Source organism: Lycium barbarum, chromosome 8 (genome assembly GCF_019175385.1).
Source record: "Lycium barbarum isolate Lr01 chromosome 8, ASM1917538v2, whole genome shotgun sequence".
In the NCBI taxonomy this organism is placed as follows: domain Eukaryota; kingdom Viridiplantae; phylum Streptophyta; class Magnoliopsida; order Solanales; family Solanaceae; genus Lycium; species Lycium barbarum.
In genome coordinates this window covers 126055678-126076499 of record NC_083344.1, presented here as the reverse complement: position 1 = coordinate 126076499, position 20822 = coordinate 126055678, and the positions used below count along the sequence as shown (strand labels likewise).

The 20822-nt window shown below is 32.4% G+C and overlaps 2 protein-coding genes across 5 annotated transcripts; both read right to left on the bottom strand.

Annotated features, from left to right (window-relative positions):
• Positions 1–47: 47 nt before the first annotated feature.
• LOC132607200 (uncharacterized) lies at positions 48–4502 on the bottom strand. 4 transcript variants are annotated; one of them, XM_060321062.1, is made up of 5 exons: positions 4461–4502; positions 4076–4138; positions 2838–2998; positions 2574–2736; positions 48–483 (listed from the first exon to the last, which is right to left on the bottom strand). In XM_060321062.1, the coding sequence occupies exons 3-5, from the start codon at positions 2973–2975 to the stop codon at positions 284–286; spliced, it is 501 nt and encodes a 166-aa protein (XP_060177045.1). In that variant the 5' UTR covers positions 2976–2998; positions 4076–4138; positions 4461–4502; the 3' UTR covers positions 48–283. The 4 variants fall into 4 exon arrangements, with proteins under 4 accessions (XP_060177045.1, XP_060177046.1, XP_060177047.1 ...); XM_060321063.1 differs by lacking the exon at positions 4461–4502 and adding an exon at positions 4299–4440 and having other exon boundaries at positions 4076–4120; XM_060321064.1 differs by lacking the exon at positions 4461–4502 and adding an exon at positions 4299–4422.
• Positions 4503–6851: 2349 nt separating this feature from the next.
• LOC132605440 (putative pentatricopeptide repeat-containing protein At1g12700, mitochondrial) lies at positions 6852–8777 on the bottom strand. Its single transcript, XM_060318586.1, has one exon. The coding sequence runs from the start codon at positions 8775–8777 to the stop codon at positions 6996–6998; it is 1782 nt and encodes a 593-aa protein (XP_060174569.1). The 3' UTR covers positions 6852–6995.
• Positions 8778–20822: the final 12045 nt, after the last annotated feature.

The following is a 20822-nucleotide window of genomic DNA, read 5'->3' as shown; positions in this document are numbered from 1 at the left end:
AAGGAAATTTCAGGCGTGAGCCAAAGGGAGAACATTGCCAAACCAACTTCAAACAACAGTAAAATGAATACAGCAAAATAAAGCAGTGCTCAAAAACTGGTAGTACCCGAGTACTGTTCATGTAAATATCATTCCTTACATCACCGCCATTCTAGTTATGTACAAAAATGAGAAATGAAGATACTTATTAACATGATTGTCTCGACAGAAATAAGGGAGGACATCGTACAAGTTCTTGCAGCTGGTATTGCAAAAGATGAACTCACAAATTGTCCATTAAAACTCAAGTTGGTCCTTTGGAGTTGGATGCATCAGCGCCTTCGGATGGTTTTGAGTCTGTCTTTTTCTCCATGATTTGTTGGATGCCTTCTTGATATCCTTGTATGAAACTTTTAAGTGCATCTGTATATGCGGAAGCTCTCGTCATGTAAACTCGTTGCAGTGCTGGTCGTAGTGTCTCCATGCCACCTCTTGCAGCCACAGCTGGGGTGCACAACAGTTTGGTAACTTAATTTAGAAACGATTTCAATACGACTGAAAGGATTTATCTACTAATTAAAGAGACTACACGAAATATACAGTGTGATAAGTGTAAATGTTGTGCAATGCTTATATGGTTAAGAGGAATTTTAAATGGATAAAACAAATAAGTAAATGTTGATTTTCAGCATAAATCATTGCAGAATTTTCGTGAAACTAAGATACCCAGCTTCTTGGAGCATGTTATAACAGAATCGTAGCAGCAAAATTGATCTCATGACTAAGTTCTCAAGAGGCTACGTGGTTGTTGACACCTAAATACTGAGGAAATTTTAAAAGGAAAAAACACTTTTAAGTTAATCCAGGAATATATCCTCAAAGTCACCTAAGCTTTCAGCTTTAAGGGTTCGTGGCTAGAATTTTTGTAGGAAGAAATCGTTGGGAACATACAAGCTATGATTATCTGTTATTTGTGGAGAACATAATCTTAACTCGTTCTGACTTTCAAAAACTAAAAATTAACACGATCAAAATGGAATGCACTTATTTATGAATACTCACACACCCACTCATTATTCCATTCAAGAAGACTATGTGGAGGGGCAAGAAAACAAGGTGACCAGTAGAAATTCAGTACTGAAGTCAATATACAGGACAAATGATGACATTGGAAATTTTGTTGACGTGAATCTGAATAAGTGGCTCAAAGTTTTAACTTTTAAGTCGTATGAAATAAAGAAGAAAAAATATATAAGAGCTTAACAGAAGCAGCCATGCAGCTTATGGCCTAAAAAGTAGAGAATGTCAAACAGTAAAGACATCACTTGCCATAAAATAAACACGGCTAATTGAGATTTTAAGATGGATGGATGAAAAAGTAGTACGAAATGGCATAAATAATTAACAAAATAGATGTTTTAATAGAAATTAGATTAATCATGTATTCATGTTACAGTGCAACTACCCTACTATTACTAAGTTGAATTAGGAAAACCATTATTTGATATGGAAACAGGTAATCAAACAGAAAATGAAGCAAATTAATTAGTGATTAACATGGCTATTGACAGAACTAAATGGAGTTTAAAATAATTGTCTAAACGCGAGAAAATTTTGATTGCATCAAGTCAACCATCAGGTGTTTGAACATCTAGAGGTCATAGAGTATCACAGCGTATGCAAGAGATGTCTTAGTTACTTTCCTCTGCATCTAATTAATCAAAAGCTCCATATAATCATCCATTTTACAAATACTTATCAATATGAGTCAAACAATGACAATTCAATTAGCTGCATAAATTCAAATATAGAGAGTTTTGAAATCGAAAGGTCATCAGAGTATCAAAAAGTATGACAAGAGATCTCCTTTGAACTTCCTTTCCCCTTGTATGATGAAATTATCCAAAAGCTTAATATAATCCTCGTATCTTAGAGATAGCTACAATTATGAGCCTGAACCAAGATAATTCAATGCAAACACTAAGAAAGACTTCATCCCAAAAAAGCCAAAATGGCGAAAGCTAATTTTTCAGGAGACTCGTCACAGGATAGGCCATTTCTACTGACAATTAACTTTCTTAATCTCTTTCGTAAATGGATGATAACCTTTTCTAGATCTAATAAGACAGAGGCATCAGAAGCTAACGCAGTATTGCCATTGGCGAAAAGACAAGTATCAAGTGACAGTTAATGGCTTTAAGTGCAACACGCAATTAAAAGTGCTCAGTAAAAGAGGTGAAATGACAAACAAATTAAAATCATACATGTAATGCAAGAAAATATAACTATAATCACAAATAACAATTGTGTGCTTCATTTAAGAAAACGTGTGCTTCACTTCTCACTTCTCGCTTCGAGCCTTATAGACCTTGTCGCTTTTTTGCACCTTTTTCTTTTAAGAACACTGACTCCCACCATTCATACAAGAAAAAGAAGTAGGACAGATGTCCTGTAATGTGTATAGGGACATATCTTTTACTATATGTTGAGTCATAAAGTACCTCTATTGATCCAGCATATCTCTGGTAAAGTTTCCAGGTACAAAAAGAAAGAATAGCAATCGTATATGAAAGAAAACTGGCAAGGTATTTTACCTAGATCCTCTAATGTTGAGGGTTCCTTCTCCTTTCTGTTACCATTTTCTTCATCCAACCCGCCTTCAATCTCACGCTTCTTTTTGTGTTCATTGGGCCGAAGTTCAGGACCAATGTCCCTCACCCAGCTTGCAGCATAAAGCCTAGACGCTTCCTTAAGCACCTGAATCAATATTACCAAGAACAGATGGCAATTACTGATAAATGCATCTTCATAATTCATCACCAAAAGATTTTACCAGAAAGAAAATAATGAACACTCACAAGATAGCGCTCCTTCAAAGTTAGTTTCCTACGTTTTTTGAAGTGAGGAGGGTCCGGCAAAGATGAAGGAAAAGCAATCTCTTTCAGATCATATCGAACATAATCAGATACTTTCCTCCAAACTACCTTCAGCTTCATTGTGAGTCCTGAATTACCCTTACCTGTAATGCGTAAACTCCAAGTTAGTACATGATCAAACAACATACATACATGCACGTGAGCATGCTATAAAGGATCCCCACCTTGGAAGGTAAAGTGTACGCAGACCTTACCCCCACCTTGGAAGGTAGGGAGGCTGTTTCTGAAAGACCCTCGGCTCAAAAGAAAACAAGGAAAACGAGGAAAATAGGAAAAATAGAGGAATTCTTTTCTGATATAAAGGTCAAATAACTGTTCACAGGATGGAACGTGAGAAATAAAAGGTCTTTAGATAACTGGTCCTCTCTCTAACCCAAAGAATTAGTTACTGTCCATAAAACATATAACTGAAGAAAGGGTGCGACACATAGAGACTCGTTTTAACTGTCATTGAAGGATCGGATCTATGCCACTTGACTTATAGCAAATATCATGATCGATCAAAATGTCCCCTTGATTAAAGTGTCCTTATGTTCATCGCGAATATCACTTCTTACATCCTTAAAGTCATTTATGAGACTTACTAATAGATTGTTTGATGTTTACAATCAACCAATTAATGAAAACAATCATTACATGTTTGCCTGTGCGCGCACATACTTTTGTTATAACAGATTGCATATGGAACTACAAAAAATATAGCCACTTTGCTAGTTCAATCCATGTTTACATTGAGCAAAAATACCTCCAATCAGCACAAGAGACAACTGCTTCTGCTTGTAACACTTCACTCCTAAAAAAAATACTACTCCCTCCGTTTCAATCCATTTGTGTTACTTTCCTTTTTAGTCAGTTTAAAAACAAATGTCTCTTTCCTTTTTTGACAAATTTTTAATTCCAACTTTCCACACGGCACATTTAAGACCAAGATTAAAGGGATTCTACGTATGTTTTCGTTTAAGACCACAACATTAAACAGGTCTTCCCTTCTTTCTTAGTTCATATCCGTTTTTTATTATTCTGTGAGATTCTCTTTCAGGCAAATTATCAAACACCTTGTCGACATGAAATAAAATCTAGTACAATAAATCAAATCACCTACGTGCATAGTCATTGGAATTAAATGGAAGTGACGCACAGAATGAGTGAGATAAACTCACCAGCAGTGAAGCAGCTCAACAAAGGAGACCTTCGTTCCTTCAAATCTGGTGAACCAGCCAACAGTGACAAATATAATGAGAAAATGTAAACTATAGAAATCTAGAATTGAGTATTTTTATTGCCATGTTAAATATTTGATAGTAGTAATATTTATCAGTGTTTGATTTTACATCAAATGAAAAAAATTAACTTTTAAGTAAAAATTAAGGTGAGAATGCATACCATTTAATTGTGAGTAATTGATAAATGTGCAAATAAATAGGAGCACAATTACCAACTTTGCAGTGTCGTCTTTGAAAATAATTCTCCCCTAATATGTTAAATTTGAAACACTGACAATTTTTCAATTACTAAAACTAAAAATTGATTATTTGTGAATTTTAACTCACAACTGATTGACCTGAGCCCTACCCTTTCCTTCAAAATCAAGACTAACGCAACAATATCTAGAGTACCAAATAGGCAAATACTACTTGATATTTGTTTTTAGTTATTGGTTTGGTCTTTAAATCTTTGAAGTTCAAGGATGTAATACGTAATAAGTTGATTTTTGCCAAGTATGCCATTATTTGTATAGCAATCTAAATTTAATATCACATCTTCAACCTTTAAAATAAATAGTCCACATCCTTTCACATTTCAAATTTCACAAGGACCTTTGGTGATTTTAGTTTTGATGTAACTAATGGACCTAGAAGCTTCCACCATAACTCGAACAAAGCTCAATAGTACTGAACAAATTATTTACCTGTTATGTTCTTCTCATTGTAAACAAAGAGAAATGATTTTACAAAAATCAAATAGTAATGTAATGATCACAAGATCATTTTGGTAGTTCGATTGTAGTAATATTTGTTAATAATCATCTTAATGTCCATTGAACTTTTTTCCTCATTACACATCCCTCATGTTCATAGTTAATGTAATGATCACAAGAGATGGGAGTTGGCAAAATAAATTTGTAAGTGCATACTGAAAATTCAAAATTTAGATTCTTTTTCTCTTTTATAACCGTGGTGTCTGGATCAGTTTGCGCACCTTTAGGTATTGATAGAGCTAGATGAAAGCCTCATGCACGATACTTTAACAAATCATTGTTCAGATACAAGTCTACATCACAAGACTACTTAAGGAAGGCAAGCATCATTGCATAACCACATTTTTTTTAGAACTGAGAAATCCCCAAGGGCTAGAGGCACACACAGATCCAACCTAGGTGAATAACGCGCCCTCCCCTTTACGCTTCTCCAGCAGTGTTCGAACCCATTACGTGCTACACATCACAAGCTGAGCTTAGACCAAAGCCCTGGAGGCTCATTGCATAACCTTATTGTAACACTTAACAAGACAAAGAAAGCCTCAGATCAATGAAAGAATAGATATTTAGGCAAAAACACAACATTACCCAGTGTAATCCCACAAAGTGGGGTCTGGAGAGGGTATAGTGTTCGTAAATCTTACCCCTACCTTGGAGGTAGAGAGGCTATTTCCGGTAGACCTACGGCTCAAAAAGAAAACAGTTCAAGGCAGTTCGGAAAAAGAACTAACAGAAGTGAAGAAGGCAAGGCAAAATATTATACAAATCATGACAAAGCATGGTTAACAGTAACTACACCAAAATAATAAGACAATTAAATTATAAGAAACAACAGATAATAACAGGGATCGAAGGACAAGAAACTACGGGAGTAATGCTACGACTTACTAGTACGAAAATATCCTGTAGGAAAAGTCCTGGTAAAGAAAAAAGAGTACATACATCTAGTAATTAACATCCAAGAGGGAGAGTAGTCGTTTTATGAATCTACTTAATTGTGGATGTCCATTCAAAGGACTTTCTCGTTATACAAGCACCAAATTATGCAAAAACACACACACAAAAAAAAGACAAATAAATTAAACAACCTAACAGAAAAGTAACTATTTCATTTAATCAACAAAACCGTGACTTCAGCATCCAAAGCTATTGTATCTTTAAAGGATTTTCCTACAGTGGCCATCATCGAATCCCTGTTTGAGGCTGCAGCTATTTCTGCATTCTGGGCTGTGGAAACATAAACCTGGGTAAGTGCTGCTTTCCTCCTTACAAGTCTCCCCACTTCTGCCTCTATCATTATCAGATCAATCTCTGTCGATACATTAAGAAGTAATGTGAGAGGATACTTTTGTTATATATATGAGAAACTAATAAATCTCATAAAAGCAAACTGTTCTTTTGTGCATATGATTCATAGAGGTTTGATTTTCTATAGATCGATAAGAATGCATTATTAGTGCATGTTAAACTAACGCAGTTACTAAAAACTTCTTCATATCAGTAAGTGTACAAAGAAAGGCAAAGTAAAGAAAAAAAGAAGACACCTTAAACATTAGTACAGAATTAACAAGGTGCAAACAATTAGCCGTGAGGAGCATGGAGACAAAGTAACGCAATCACGAAAACATTGAAGGAGTGAGCAATTGTTAATCTGCGAGATTGAATGAAGAAATTAAGGAAGGATATTTGATACACTCTGTGATTTGTGAATAATCCTCATGAATATACTTCTATTTATATGTGAACTAGACATATTAATGGATATTTATTTAACTGCATCAATATAAGACACTTAGATGCATACGGATCTATAGGTGGCAAATGAACTTAAGAATGCAGTAAAAATCAAATGTTAGGTGGCAACTGATATCATATTTTTTAATACTAAGAGTGCAATAACATCTTATATCCAAAATATAAGAGTGGAAAAACAATCAGAATGTCTGACGTACCTCCTCGATAAGATTTCTTAGAAAGCTCAAGCAATGTTCTAATTGCCATTTTCTCAGTTTCCACAATTTCCATTGGATGTGAATTCCTTTGCAGAGGCAAATGGAAATTGCATAATAGTGCATAGCCGTATAAACCAAGCAAAAAGACATTTACTTTTTGTTTTTTCGCTGAAACTCTGGTATCATATTCATCAAATAAGGATCCTCCGCAACACCTATCAATAACTTAACTGTAGTTGCATCAAATGAGAAGCGCTTCCCATCCATCTCCTTTAAAAAAGACTTCATTTCACTAATCTTGTTACTTCTGAGAAATCCTTGCACGATAATATTGTAAGTTGCGTTATCTAGCAAATAACCATTATCCTCCATTTTTCTTAACATATTTTTCGCTTCATCAAACAAACCTTCTCGACAAAATCCTTTAATCACTATCCCGTATGTTATAACGTCGGGATGTAAACCTATTACAGAAAGCTTCTCAAAAATGGTATGAGCTTTGTCGAGTTTACCGTTTTTGCACAAACCATTAATGACAATGCTATAAAGTTCAATATCAGTACATTCTCTCTTTAATTCCAACTTATGAAATAGCGTCATAGCTCTCTCAACAAGTCCATTTTTAAAATAACCGTCAAGCAAAGTGCGATAAGTGCATAAATCAGGCAAGTGCCCTGCAGATTGCATCTCAACATACATTTTTTGCGCACAATTAGTTCTTCCAACTTCAAGCAAACCTTGCATAATTGTATTGTATGTAAGAATATTAGGTTTCAATCCATCATGAGAAATTTCAAGAAACAACTTCATGGCCTCTTCTGGTTCCTTTTTCTTACAATATCCCTTTATTAGTATGTTATAGCTAACAATGTCAGGCTCAATGCTCTTATCTATCATGGAACAAAAAATTCTCCTCGCTTTATCCACTTGACCACGCGAACAATGTCCATCCATTATCACATTGTAGGTGATCACATTAGGCTCTACCCATTTTTCAATCATGTGTCTCATTACTTCCTCAGCATCTTCAACTTTCCCTTCTTTGCATAGTCCATCGATCACTATGTTGAAGGTGACCACATCTGGATAAACATTAAAATTTACCATCTCACGTAACAAAGACCTAACATTTTCCCACTGATCAAACTTACACATACCATCAATCAATGAACTATACGTGATAACACTCGGAGGTACGCCTTTTTGTTTCATCTCGTCAAAGAGGTTGATAGCTGCATTGAGCATTGTATTTTTGCAAAGGGCATTTATAACAATGTTGTAGACGCTTGTATCGGGCTTAGTGCTTCCTTTTTCCATAACTCGGAGCAAATCTAAACATCTTTTAGTATAACCCCTTTTGCCTAGCCCATTCATGACTATCAAATACGTTACTTTGTTAGGCTCACAAATATCGTCTCTCACCAACTTCTTAAACAAATTAACCACATCTTTGACTTTATTTTCAGCAAAGAGTCCCTTTAATAAAGTGTTAAATGTGACAGCATCAAATGGAAAACCCTTCTTCACGTAAATGGGTAATATAGAATATCCGAAATCAGCATAATGCATGCAACAATAGCTGTCAATCACTATACTCAAGACGAATTCACCAATTGGAATACCTAATTTGAGCATTTCTTTAAAAAGAGAAATAACAGAAGAGTAATGCTTCATATCTATAATGGTTTTCAACAATTTAGTGAAGTTGTAACAAGGAGGTTGATTTCTCACCATTTGATGGAATACATTCACAGCATCATCTAAACACTTTATGCTGTCAGAAACCCTAATTTTTTTCTCAATTGAAATGGTTGAAGAATAATATTTTCTGTGTGTAATTGAATGAGTAATGTGATTATTGCAATGAGAAATAGTGAAGAATGACATAAATGGATTACAATTGCGACAATGAGGCAACGTAAATCTCGTCATTACTTTCACTTCAAATGGCTGTGGAGTCTCTTTCCGAGGTAATCGTGCCCTAACTCTGAAGAAGCAAACAAACAAAAGTGGAAAGTAGGGGATTATTGGGGATAAAAGGACAAAAAATGATAATCCCTCCGTCCCACAGTAAGTGTCATCTTAGTAAAAAAACATGGGTAAGAAATCAATAATACAATGTGAAATTTATTAAGAGCCTGTTTGGATGGGCTTATGCCTATAAGCTGAAAACAGCTTATAAGCTAAAAAAAATAAGTTGGGGTAGTCTAACTTATTTTTTTTTGGCTTATAAGCTGTTTTCAGCTTATAGGCTGCTTTAGATAAGTTAAGTCAAATGGCCCAATTATTTTTTTGAGCTTATTTTAAGCACAAAATGACTTTAACCTGGTCAGCCAAACACTCAAAAAAGCTGAAAACAGCTTATAAGCAACTTATAAGCCAATCCAAACGGGCTCTAAATTACCTCTATATATATATAATAAAATAAATTACTTTTTTTTCTTGATTAGAGCATGCACAAGTAGTAATCATTTTAATATTGAGAATCTAACAATACCAAGTTACTATGTCGCTTGTCCAATCACCATTTAGATGTTACTTTAACTTGTTATTTTTTGTCTAAGGATAGAATTGAAAAAAAATAGTCAATTTATATCTTGGTTTCCTAAGATGACACTTATTATGGGACAATTTTTTTTTGACTAAGATGACACTTATTATGGGACGGAGGGAGTAGTACCTAAGAGGGTGTTTGAATCCGCTCATTTTAAGTGCTTTTTTGGTTTTTAAACTCTTTTCCATTTTTTGTGGTGTTTGGGAAAGATAAAAAATATTTGTAATTACTTATTTTTAGATTAAAAAAAATTATAAAAATAAGATAAAAGCTAAAAGTTGTGTACTACAAGCTTATGACTTTTAGCTACTTTTGAAAAGCCAATTCAAACACCCTCTAAATATGTATTACAGTATTAAAAAGTTTTGGACCTTAAAGTTTGTCAAAAGTAAATTATGCTCTATGTCTATTTTTGAAAATATTTATGACATGTAGCTTATACTTTGTGTATAAACACCCTATTTAGCCCATACTTGTGTATAAACACATTTTATACAAGGTTGATACATTATGTATAATAATTTTCCTTCAGGTATAATGCTGTATAATGTTGAATATTTGGCTACGTGTCGTAAATATTTTCAAAAACTGAATATTTATCAGATATTTTTAATCTCCGTTATATATCTATGAAATCTATATGTTAAATTTAACCTTAACTATGAAAAAAGAAGCGGAAATTAGCGGGACTGCTTTACAAGATTTAAATATATCTCATAATATCTTTACTTTTTTAGAAGATTTGTTGAAAATTGACATAAATAGTGCAAAGTTAAACATCCCTGTCCAGATGTATCGAATAATCCTGACTCAAATTTTTTATCTATCATTTGAATATGAAGGTGCTTACCACTAAATTACCCTCCCTAGTCAAAGGTGGATACAACGTTGTGGTACTGAGTTCATCAAGTTGAAATTTTCAACGCGGAGCATAAATTTATGTGTAAGAATTCATTAAAGTTACAATAAGTAATAGGTAGAAACATGGGTGGATGTAGACTCTTAGTATGTGTGTGTGTGAAAAAAGCCTTACTAGAATATCAACAGTTATTATATTTGAATACATAGTTTTAATGGTACATGAAATGAGTACAAATGCTAAAAAGTCTTAAAAAGTTAAATCCATTAAATTAAATTCTGAATCCGCCTTTCAAGTTAAATCATAATTTAAAAAATACAATGGGTTTAATATTGGGTATGTTGTTGTTGTAATGAGTTTAATACTAAAAATCTCAAATGTTAAACTGATTACACTTAAATTCTGGATCCACCTCTGATCTGAATTCCAGACTATTACGTTTGTGAATCGAATATCAGAACAACGAAGTCTAATATGGCCTAACTAGGTCGTTTGTCAATTTGAAAAGACCTGCAAAATTAGTACTACCAATATGTGATACCAGTTGGAAATATCTAATGCATATGTCGGTAAAATTGCATTAAGTAAGAAGGTGAAGGGAGTTTTCAAGTTGTAATTGGTTGAAGATACAGAAAGAATTGGACATTATAGCACTTAGTTTCCTTGAAATATAGGAAACTAGTAAATTTTTCCTCGCGAAGCGCGGTCCTAAAAATATATCAGTGAGACAACTTTTTTTTATAAATTAGTCGACATAAAAGAAGAAGAAACATGACAAAAACTAATTCTCACCTATAAATTCATATCTAAACTCTTAATTTACCAAATCTCCTTTAAAGTAAAACCTCAAATTAAAGTTATAAAATAATAATGCCTAATTGAAAGGACACCTAAAGTAAGTTACTACAAAATAGACACTATTCATGTGGTTCCTCACTCGACAAAATAATCTTCGAAATAATTAAAAACACCAGTATTAACACAAAGGGAACAACAACTTTTTTTTAATTAAATTGAAATGAACCTACATACTCCTAATAATAGATACAAGAAGATCTATATTTATGTCTTTAAGCACTAATTTTCAAAAAATATGTATGTCTTTTCCTTTTTGTCCCTCTTTCATGCTACTACTTTCTCTTGAAAATGATATTTTTCCTAAATCAAAAGAGACAAAAGGTTGCTCATTAATCAGAAGGGAAAAAAGATACTCATTTTACATTTTTTTTTACTGTTGCACCAAAAGGTAAAACACAACTAATTAAATTTTACTAATATATCTATGTCAATTTTTTCCTTATACATATCATTTGAGTAGATCTGATGTCACCAAAAATATAGCTTGCAAAAAAATCTAGAATGGAAGGAAAGGAGCCATTAGAAATACTTTACAAGAAAATAATAATTCAAAACCTCTTTTAAATGGCCATTAGAAGTATAATCTTAAAGCCCATTTATTAAATTCTAAGAACTCATAATACCCTTACATAATGTAAATATCCTCCTTTAACAAAAACATATCAAATTTGATTTCGATAAAGGTTTCATCTCCTAATTTCTTACCACAACGCATCCAGACTATAAAACTCAAAATCTTAGGGAGAAATTATGAATAGAGAGATAATAGATAAGGGAAGGAACCTAGCCGGGAAAACAATTCTTAGAAGTCTTGTATTTTTTTAATTTCAACCTAGTCTCGTCTTGTTCCTAATCAATATGAGTTGTGTACTTGTTCTTTATCTTCATATTTAAATGTAGTATTTGGTAATTAAAGGTCTTTAATGGATTTAAATGAGATGTAAGTTACAATAGAGGAGCAAGTAATGAGAGTTACTTCTCACCTCATTACGTGGTTTAGTATTGCCTCAAAATGGAGGCTTCAGGCATTCATTTGTCCGCTATAAATAAGAAATGTGAAAGGTCCAAAAGCTATTATTGGAATGTTTTCTTGCCTTAACGTGTGGATGTTGAACATTTAACTGCAATAAGTAATTTTTTATGATTGGTTATCTGCTGCTTAGCGTTTTTTTTTTCTATATAACATGTGAATGTTGATCATTTAATTGCAATAAGTAATCTTTATGCTTGGATTGAATTTTGTTTAACTACATGAATATAAGAATTTTTTTAAAATCAGAAAAATGAATTAAGATGCCAAAAAATTGAGAAAAAAGATAAATAGGAATGAAGGTCATAGAAAGGTGTCACATCACTTTATCTATGCCTAGCTTTATATTATATATAGATATAGATTAGAATGGATATGACTGATTTATTGTTAATGAAACTTATTTCTTTTTGCTAGATTTGAGAGTTTGCTACTACGCATTGATTTTTTAGAGAATATGTTTAACTGATCACATCAATCAAACAACCTAATGTATTGGCATGAAATTAGAAACAAAGATGATCGCTCTTGGTTGATGTATTTTAATTTTCCCCCTTATTTGTGCTTAAACTTTTACTTACTATATATAAATGAATTATTAACAATCCAGTTGTATCTCTTAGAATTCAAGACTCATTAACTCAAAATTCTAATTCTGCCTCTATTTTTGACACTATTAATATTACAGTGTAAGAAGTATGCACAAGAACTAAAAGAATGACAAATTCGTCCAAATTGAAACTTTAATTCAATGTATTTCTCTTTAACTTGACAACAATCACACTATTAATATTACAGTGTAAGAAGTATTTCTCTTTAATTCAATTACAGTGTAAGAAGTATGCACAAGAAAACTTTCTTGGTGCAAATATAATTTCCTTTTAAATTTTAATCAAGATAGATAAAGCCAAAGAAAAACAAAAAGATAATGTAACAATGACATCTTTGGTACTTAAATCTTTAAAAAAAAAAAAAACTGAAGCAGCACGAGACAAATTAATCATCTTATTTTCGTTATAAGTTTGCATTAAAGGTTGTTATAGCCTGGGGGTATATATGTGGGATGGGACACATCCTTTAATTTGTATAAAAAACATACATAGATAGAGCTAAGGGTAGGCACATTTAACCTATATAGTTCGCATTAATCAATTTTAACATTCCCATTCTTTAAAGTGTTTCTTTTCTGGTTGGCTTTTCTGGCAAATTATAGGTTAGATTTGTAAATTAATTCACAGTCTATTTCGATAAATAAAATGCATTTATTCGATATAGCCAATTAGTCAAGAAAGGTACAACTGACCAAGCAAATAAATTGTCCAAAGCATATATATATATATATATATATATATATATATATACCAGTCTCTGAATATTTCTACATTGTTTCTGCATTCGCGTCTGAGAATTTTTTTATATAATCTGCAACAACTATATCTCTCCAAAGGTCTATTACTGAGTTCCACGTTTGTGGATCATGAGCCGCTATGTTTAATAGTTTACCTTTACTACCTCCTTCTTGTAGCCTAAATAGTTCTTCTATCGGCATTCTTTTTCCTGATGGTCTTATATTTTCTGTTGGTACTTTTCCTACTCTAAAAACTCTTCGTCTAGGTACATTTCCTGTACTAGTATCTACTGTAAATTGTTGCTTAGTTGTTCTTTGAAATGGGCTAGAACTAGTGGAAGTTGATTCCATTAATTCTTTTTGACTTATTATTGAGTCTAATTCTATTTCTTCATCACTTTCTTGTATTTCAGCTAAAATTTTATCAAAATTGTATGATTTATTTTGTGAAATACTCTCTACTCTGTATCCCCAATTATCTGTTCTATGTTCACATTTTTTAAAATGTTCTATAGTTTCTTCTAATATTAGATTTCCTAATTTACATCCTTTACATTCGAAATTCTTATTTTTATCTTTTTTATAAATTTCTTTCGCTTTTTCTAAGGCCATGTCTACTTCGAAATCGTCTTGTATTATTTCGATATTCATGCATTCAGATTCAGTTTCTTCTATGGTGCTTTCTTGCTCTAAGTCTCAATGAGTAGTATAGTTATAGTCTGTGAATCTTATAGAAGTCTCTTCTCTAGAATTTGTATACATTAAATGAGATTCTGGTTTTAATATATTTTTCTTATTAAAGTCCTATAAACTCCATTCTAATCCTGCATATTCTTCGGGGTTTATCTTTATGGGTTTTATTAATTTTATTCCTCTATTTCCCATAACTTCTACTACATCGTCTACTTTAATTTTGAATTTAGTATTACTATTATTCGCCATCTTTCCTAAAAATCCTACACACATTAATATTCCATTACTCATTTCTTCATATCCTTTAGTCTGTATTCCTATCTTAATATGTTTTCCAAATTCTACTAAGTTTATCATAAAGCCTGGGCTAATATAAAAAATCCTCCATTATTTGTCATATCTACTTCTATTAATCCTATTATTGACTTCTTTAGATCTGACCACCTATCATCATAAATTACCACTAATACCTTGGTTCCTAGATTCTTTCTAGTTAATGCTTTGAGTCCTATTATAATTAATCCCATATGCATTAAACTTCGTCTAGTATTTTTTATCTGTCTTACTGATTCTGAATTAATCAAGTTTATCGCTGTAACACTATCTCCTATAGCTGATAATTGTTCTTCTCTATAATGTCTATATAACTGTGTTGTGCTTGAGAAATGTCCTATATTATATAGAATCTTTGGATTAAGTGGTCTTAATTGATTTTGCTGAAAAATTTGTATGTCTCTATCTATGTCTATTATATCATCTAATTGTTGGTTTTATTCTGGTCTTCTTCTACTTAGAATTCGTGACAAAAGGTTATTGCCTATTCTATTATCTGAAAAACTTACTCGGGGTCTTTCTGATCCTCCTTCGTTTCTCGATCTAACTGGAAGAAGGTCCATTTTTGTGGTTTTCTAACTAGTTTAGCTTTCTCCTTTTGAGGGGTTATTTCTACTTTCTTTGACTGCTCTATTAATTCGTCTACTTCTGTATTCCGTGGACTTTCTGTAATACTACTTTTATCTTTAATTATTTTATCTAATTTCGAGTTAACTTCTAATAATAGGGTGATTATAGTAATATTTTGTTTTAATAATATTTGATCGGATTTAGCGCTAGGGATATAATCTTTATAGTCTTGTGGAAAAGGAACAGATTTATCTGTTAATTGTAAGGCTTCTTTATATGCTTTATTTAATTCATTCATGAAAGAGAATTTTCTTTTAATTCTTCTATTGTCTTTTTTAATTCGCTAATATCACTGGTTAAGACTTCTACTTGTTGTGTTATCTGAGCTACTAATTGGGTTGTCTTTATTTCTAATTCTTTCGATTTTTCTGCAATAGTTCTAACTAGTCTTTCTATTTCGTTTTTGGTAGGTATTTTTTCTAAGTTAAAATTATTACTCAAAAACCGAATTTTTCTATCTATCTTTAATTCTTGTAATTTAAAGAAATCAAAGTTCTGTTCTAATTTTTCTAGTATCTTCCTCTGTTTAGTTTGTGAAGATTCTATTACTTCTAATATTCTGATGGTATTTTTATTATTTTCTTGAGATTTCTCACTAAAATTAATGACTAGATCTATTAAAGCATTAAATTGCTTATCTTCAGTATGTAATATATGTTCTCCGTTACTGAAATTACACTTTATAATAGTATGATAGTGTATATTTCTTTTCTGGATATACTCTTAAGTCTAAATACTCTAGATTCTTTAATGTATCTATTCTGCCTGATTTATTTACTATCCCAATGGAATCCACACTTTACGTTCTTTTTGAAACTTAATCCTTGTCTTTAATCTTTCTATATCGTCTTTTATACCTTGTAATTTCCCAATTATAGCAGATATGGTCTCTTCGTGTACAATATTTTGTAAGAAACTATTTACTATTAATGATGATAATGCTTCTGTATTTATTACTTCTAAAAATGCACTCAAAGCTTTTTCTATTTTTCTTAACTCTCGTATTCGTTCTCTATCTTGATGTAAATACCAGTAATTAATAGCTACTTGCCTTGTAAAAGGATGTCTCTTCATATAATGATAATTAATACGGTTTAAATCTTTTTGTTACTTGCCTCTGAGAGGATTTTCTAGATTTTACGTATCCTAGTAATCTATATTCTAATCTTGATATTATATCTATTAACTCCTGTAATCTCTGCTGATTGGCTTTAGAGTTACTTAATCTAATATATTCCAGGTATAACCTATTTAGTTCTTGTTTAACTTCTAGATAATGATCTTGCATGTATTATCCTAATGGAATAAAACGTACCTTCCTTTCTATATATCTAATATATTCTTCTGCTCTAACTATTTCGTCGTTGGTAAAATGTATTTCTCAAAGAAGATTATTTTTAAAGCTTAAAACGCATGTATTAGTTTCTAAGGCTTCACGATGAGCTGTTTCTAGATAATTATCGTATTCAGTAAGAAATTTTCTAGTTTTTCTAACGTTTATAAGTCTTTGACGGGTTAGGTATATCATACGATAGTGGAAACTTATGTATTTAGTAAAACTATGTTGTCTCATAGAAACTTATCTTCTAGAAATTGGTAGTCTTTGTCTGGCAGAAAAAGGGATAGAGGGGTATAGGATATTAAAAATCTTTTCAGACTTTTAGAATGCTTAAGGATAAGAGTAGTGCTGTAGTTTGTTTGTGTCAAAATTTTTTAAACAATCCTACTCGGTACTTCCTCACTCCTTAATGTCTTCTTATCATGTAGTTATATCTCTAAGTTTCTGTTTATCTCCCATTTTTTTTTTAGTTTTATTTAATCTGGACTTTGTCCAGTCATGAATCTTGTTACACTGTTCATCTCTTTCACTTAGCTTCTGTTCTTAATAATTCTTTTCTTTAACCACACCCCGATTGGTATCAGAGCAGAATATTTTTGGACCTTAAGACTATATTTTACGCGCATGAATAAAAGCACCGAAAAAACCATATTCCCCTTCCCTTTCATCAAATGCCTCAAATCCTTTTCCCAATCCAAACCTTTGTAATATAAACCTCTACTGTAAAATAGTACTAGTTTTTCAATAATCCTCCAAGTGTGAGAAGTAGTTTTTGGGGTTCCCCGAAAGGGAAACCTCTCTCCGTCTTTAAGCCATGTAAGTTTTTATAACTATGTTTCTGTGTTACTCTCCCAGTAATGTACATTATTACAATGAACATTGTAAATCTATGTTGGAGTAATTTCTTGTTATTATGAATCTGTTACACTTAGTATATGGTTATTCTCTTAATTTGTTAATAAACTCGATGGATTAACCTGTAAATTCCTAGGTGTTGAGGAGCCATTTAAATGTCCAAAAATGACAAAGGACTAATTGTTGGCCATGACCGCGGTGTGGTTAAAGAAGAGGATTATTAAGAACAGAAGCTAAGAGAAAGAGATGAATATTTGCTAAAGTGCTTGCTTGAATGGCTTCTAGATCTAATTTCTCTAATCCAATTTCATTTATTAGCTCTTCTTCTTCTTCTTCTTCTTCTTCTTCTTCTTCTTCTGATGAGTCTGTTTTAACCTTTTCTTCGGCGTCTACACTTATTATAGAATATATACTTTCATTATGAACTTAGAATGCTTAAGGATAAGAGTAGTGCTGTAGTTTGTTTGTGTCAAAACAATATATATATATATATACACAAATAGACAATTAGTGGCGCATTACGATTTTTCAAAATTTTGTACATCAAATGTTCTCAGAATTTTTTACTGTTATATGCATGTAAGGAATTTGATAAAATAATATAAAAAGTCTTTATAATGTCACTTTTTCTATTCAAATAAATAAAGCATTACGTACATTGAATCTCCTCTGATCGACTACTGTCAAGTAACGAAAAGCTATAAATCCAAAAGAACTTACAGAGTAATTACGTTGAGACAAATTAAACAAATGACTTAGATTAAATAAAAGAAAACAAAAGAACTAAGTAAAGGTCTTGCATTTATTTATTTTTGGGTACAATGTTGCAACTTCGTTTGTAAAATAAAAGGTCGTATTATGAAGTCTGACTTTTCTAGTAAGCCAAAAGCTGTAAAAGAGTTGACTACAGGCCAAACAAAAAGTTTTTAAAATACCTAAAGGGCAAAGGCTAGTAAGTCAATATTCTTACCGTCAATGTTTGTAGCAGAAATAGTCGAAATCTTTTATTTGTAATTAGATGTTTCCGTGCAAGTATTGAGACTCGAAGATCTTACAGGGAGCGTTTTCTCCTTTGATGAATCTTACACAATGCAAATTTAAATTAGTCGCGCCACTAACAAGTATCAAACATCATATGAAGAAAAAAAAGCCGTATCCTCGATTCATCTCATATCTCAACCACATACCATTCTCCGCTGCCTCACACTCTCTAGCACGAGGGTGAAAAAAGAGTATATGACTTGACTTTTGATTTCTTTACATTAACATTATTTTTTACAGTTCGATTATTTTAAAAGTAACTTAAGACTTACTAATAACCTACATAAGACAATTATTTCTCTATATTAAATTAAATTGCCAGATTGTGTAAAAATTCACATACACTTAGTTGATAACTTGATATATACACACACACTCATCTTTCTTCGAGTAGCCAGTAGCTAATGAAGCACATAAATTGGGGCCTAAATACTAGAGTTATTACATGTTAGCTTAATGAAATTAATGTCTTCTTGAGCTATCTAAAATATACCTTGACCTCACTTTCAATTGACAACTTCATTTTCCCCCCCTTCAAGTTGTTTGAAACCTAGGCCTGTGCGTTCAAATAAAGCATATACTTATCTCTTATTAATGTGAACTATTTTCACTGATTAACACTTAAAATATGAAAACAAAAGTAAACCTTAATCCCTTCAATCCTTTTTTATATTCCTTTTTGAAGAAATAATAACGTTTTGAAAAAACTTTTGTCAACTTCAAAACTTCATTCATAATGGTGATATTCAATCACCTTCAAGTAGAAATATCGTGACGTCAAGACCACAATATAAAAAAATGTACAAGCTACAAATTGCATATTCTTTGCATATATGCATACATACATTTTTAATCAAACAAGTCCACAGACAAACTAAAGAGTGGGAGTTTTTTAATCAGTTCTTTTTACTTTGATTTGGAACCTGCTTTCCCAGCTTATGTTAATCAAAGACAATAACTTTAAACAAATTGATAGTAGGTTAACTAGGAGTACTTAATTTGAAGAACATCGAATTCATCGAAAACTGAATATATAACCAAAAAAAACAAAAATCTTTGTAATACTATGTTAAAGAATTATATCATTGACTGAGATAAAAGAAAATTACTTAAAACTTAGCGCTAAGTGTTAAGCTCGGGACTGTTGTAGTTGTCAAGATAACAACGGAGCCGTCTCAACAACAATGAGGGCCTAAAGCTAAACTTCAAACAGAGCTAGGCACTAATTTTTTTTAAAGAAAAGATCGTCATATATATTTTTATTTAACGTCTACTTTTCTAGCCTTTTGAGATGCGAAATCATTAATTACTAATCGATTTGTTCTAATAATTCCTTTTCAATTGATAATCTATTTAATTCATTCAGTCTCTCTTGAGACATTACTGATTATCTTAAATAAGATTTTGCCAATTTTAATTTTGAAAAACTTCTTTCGGTTGAGGAAACAGTTTATATATAAAATACATCTTTAAGTAAAAAAAGGGCCCCCAAAAAAATTGGTCTTATAGTCGAGCCACCCCTGAATAACAAACATAACCAACCAGATTCCTCTCACCCACACCCAAATATATACACATACAAACACACAGATATGTAATTGTATCTATATCTATCAAGAATATATTAAAAGCATGCATGCCCCAACACGAAATGTTGATAAGCTCTATTCCCTTTTAAAAATAAATTTCATATTTAATACAATTGTAATATAGTTATTTTTCTAGCGTCACTATTATATGACGTTCGTGTTGACATATTCACAAATCATAAGAGCCTCTAATACATTTTCAAGCAAAGGGAGTCTGCTCGACCTCGGGGACCATGGCCGGGGTAAAGTCTGCCACAAAATCGGCCAAGATTTGGGATTTGATGGCTGTTCGAGGTTTGTACTCGATATCGTAACCGCTAATTTCTACAGCCCATTTTGTTAATCTACCCGATAACTCAGGTTTATGCATGATGTTTTTTAAAGGGTAAGTGGTTATTACACATATGGGGTGGCATTGAAAATAAGGTTTGAGCTTTCTGGAAGCGCTTACCAATGCTAATGCCAACTTTTCCAAATGGGGATAACGGGTCTCTGCATCCCCCAAAGTTCTACTTACATAATAGATAGGGAATTGCGTACCTGATTCTTCTCGGACCAAAACGCCGCTTACCGCCATTTCGGAGACTGCTAGGTAGAGAAGAAGCGGCTCATCGGCCTTTGGTGTGTGCAGTAACGGGGGGCTGGACAGATACTTCTTCAACTCCCTTAGGGCTTCTTGGCACTCCGGTGTCCAATCGAAGTTGTTCTTCTTTCTGAGCAAAGAGAAGAAACTGTGACTCTTGTCCGAGGACCTCGAAATGAAGCGACTCAGCGCCGCTATCCGCCCGGTGAGCTTCTGTACCCCCTTTATGTTGTTCACGACCTCGATGTCCTCGATGGCCTTGATC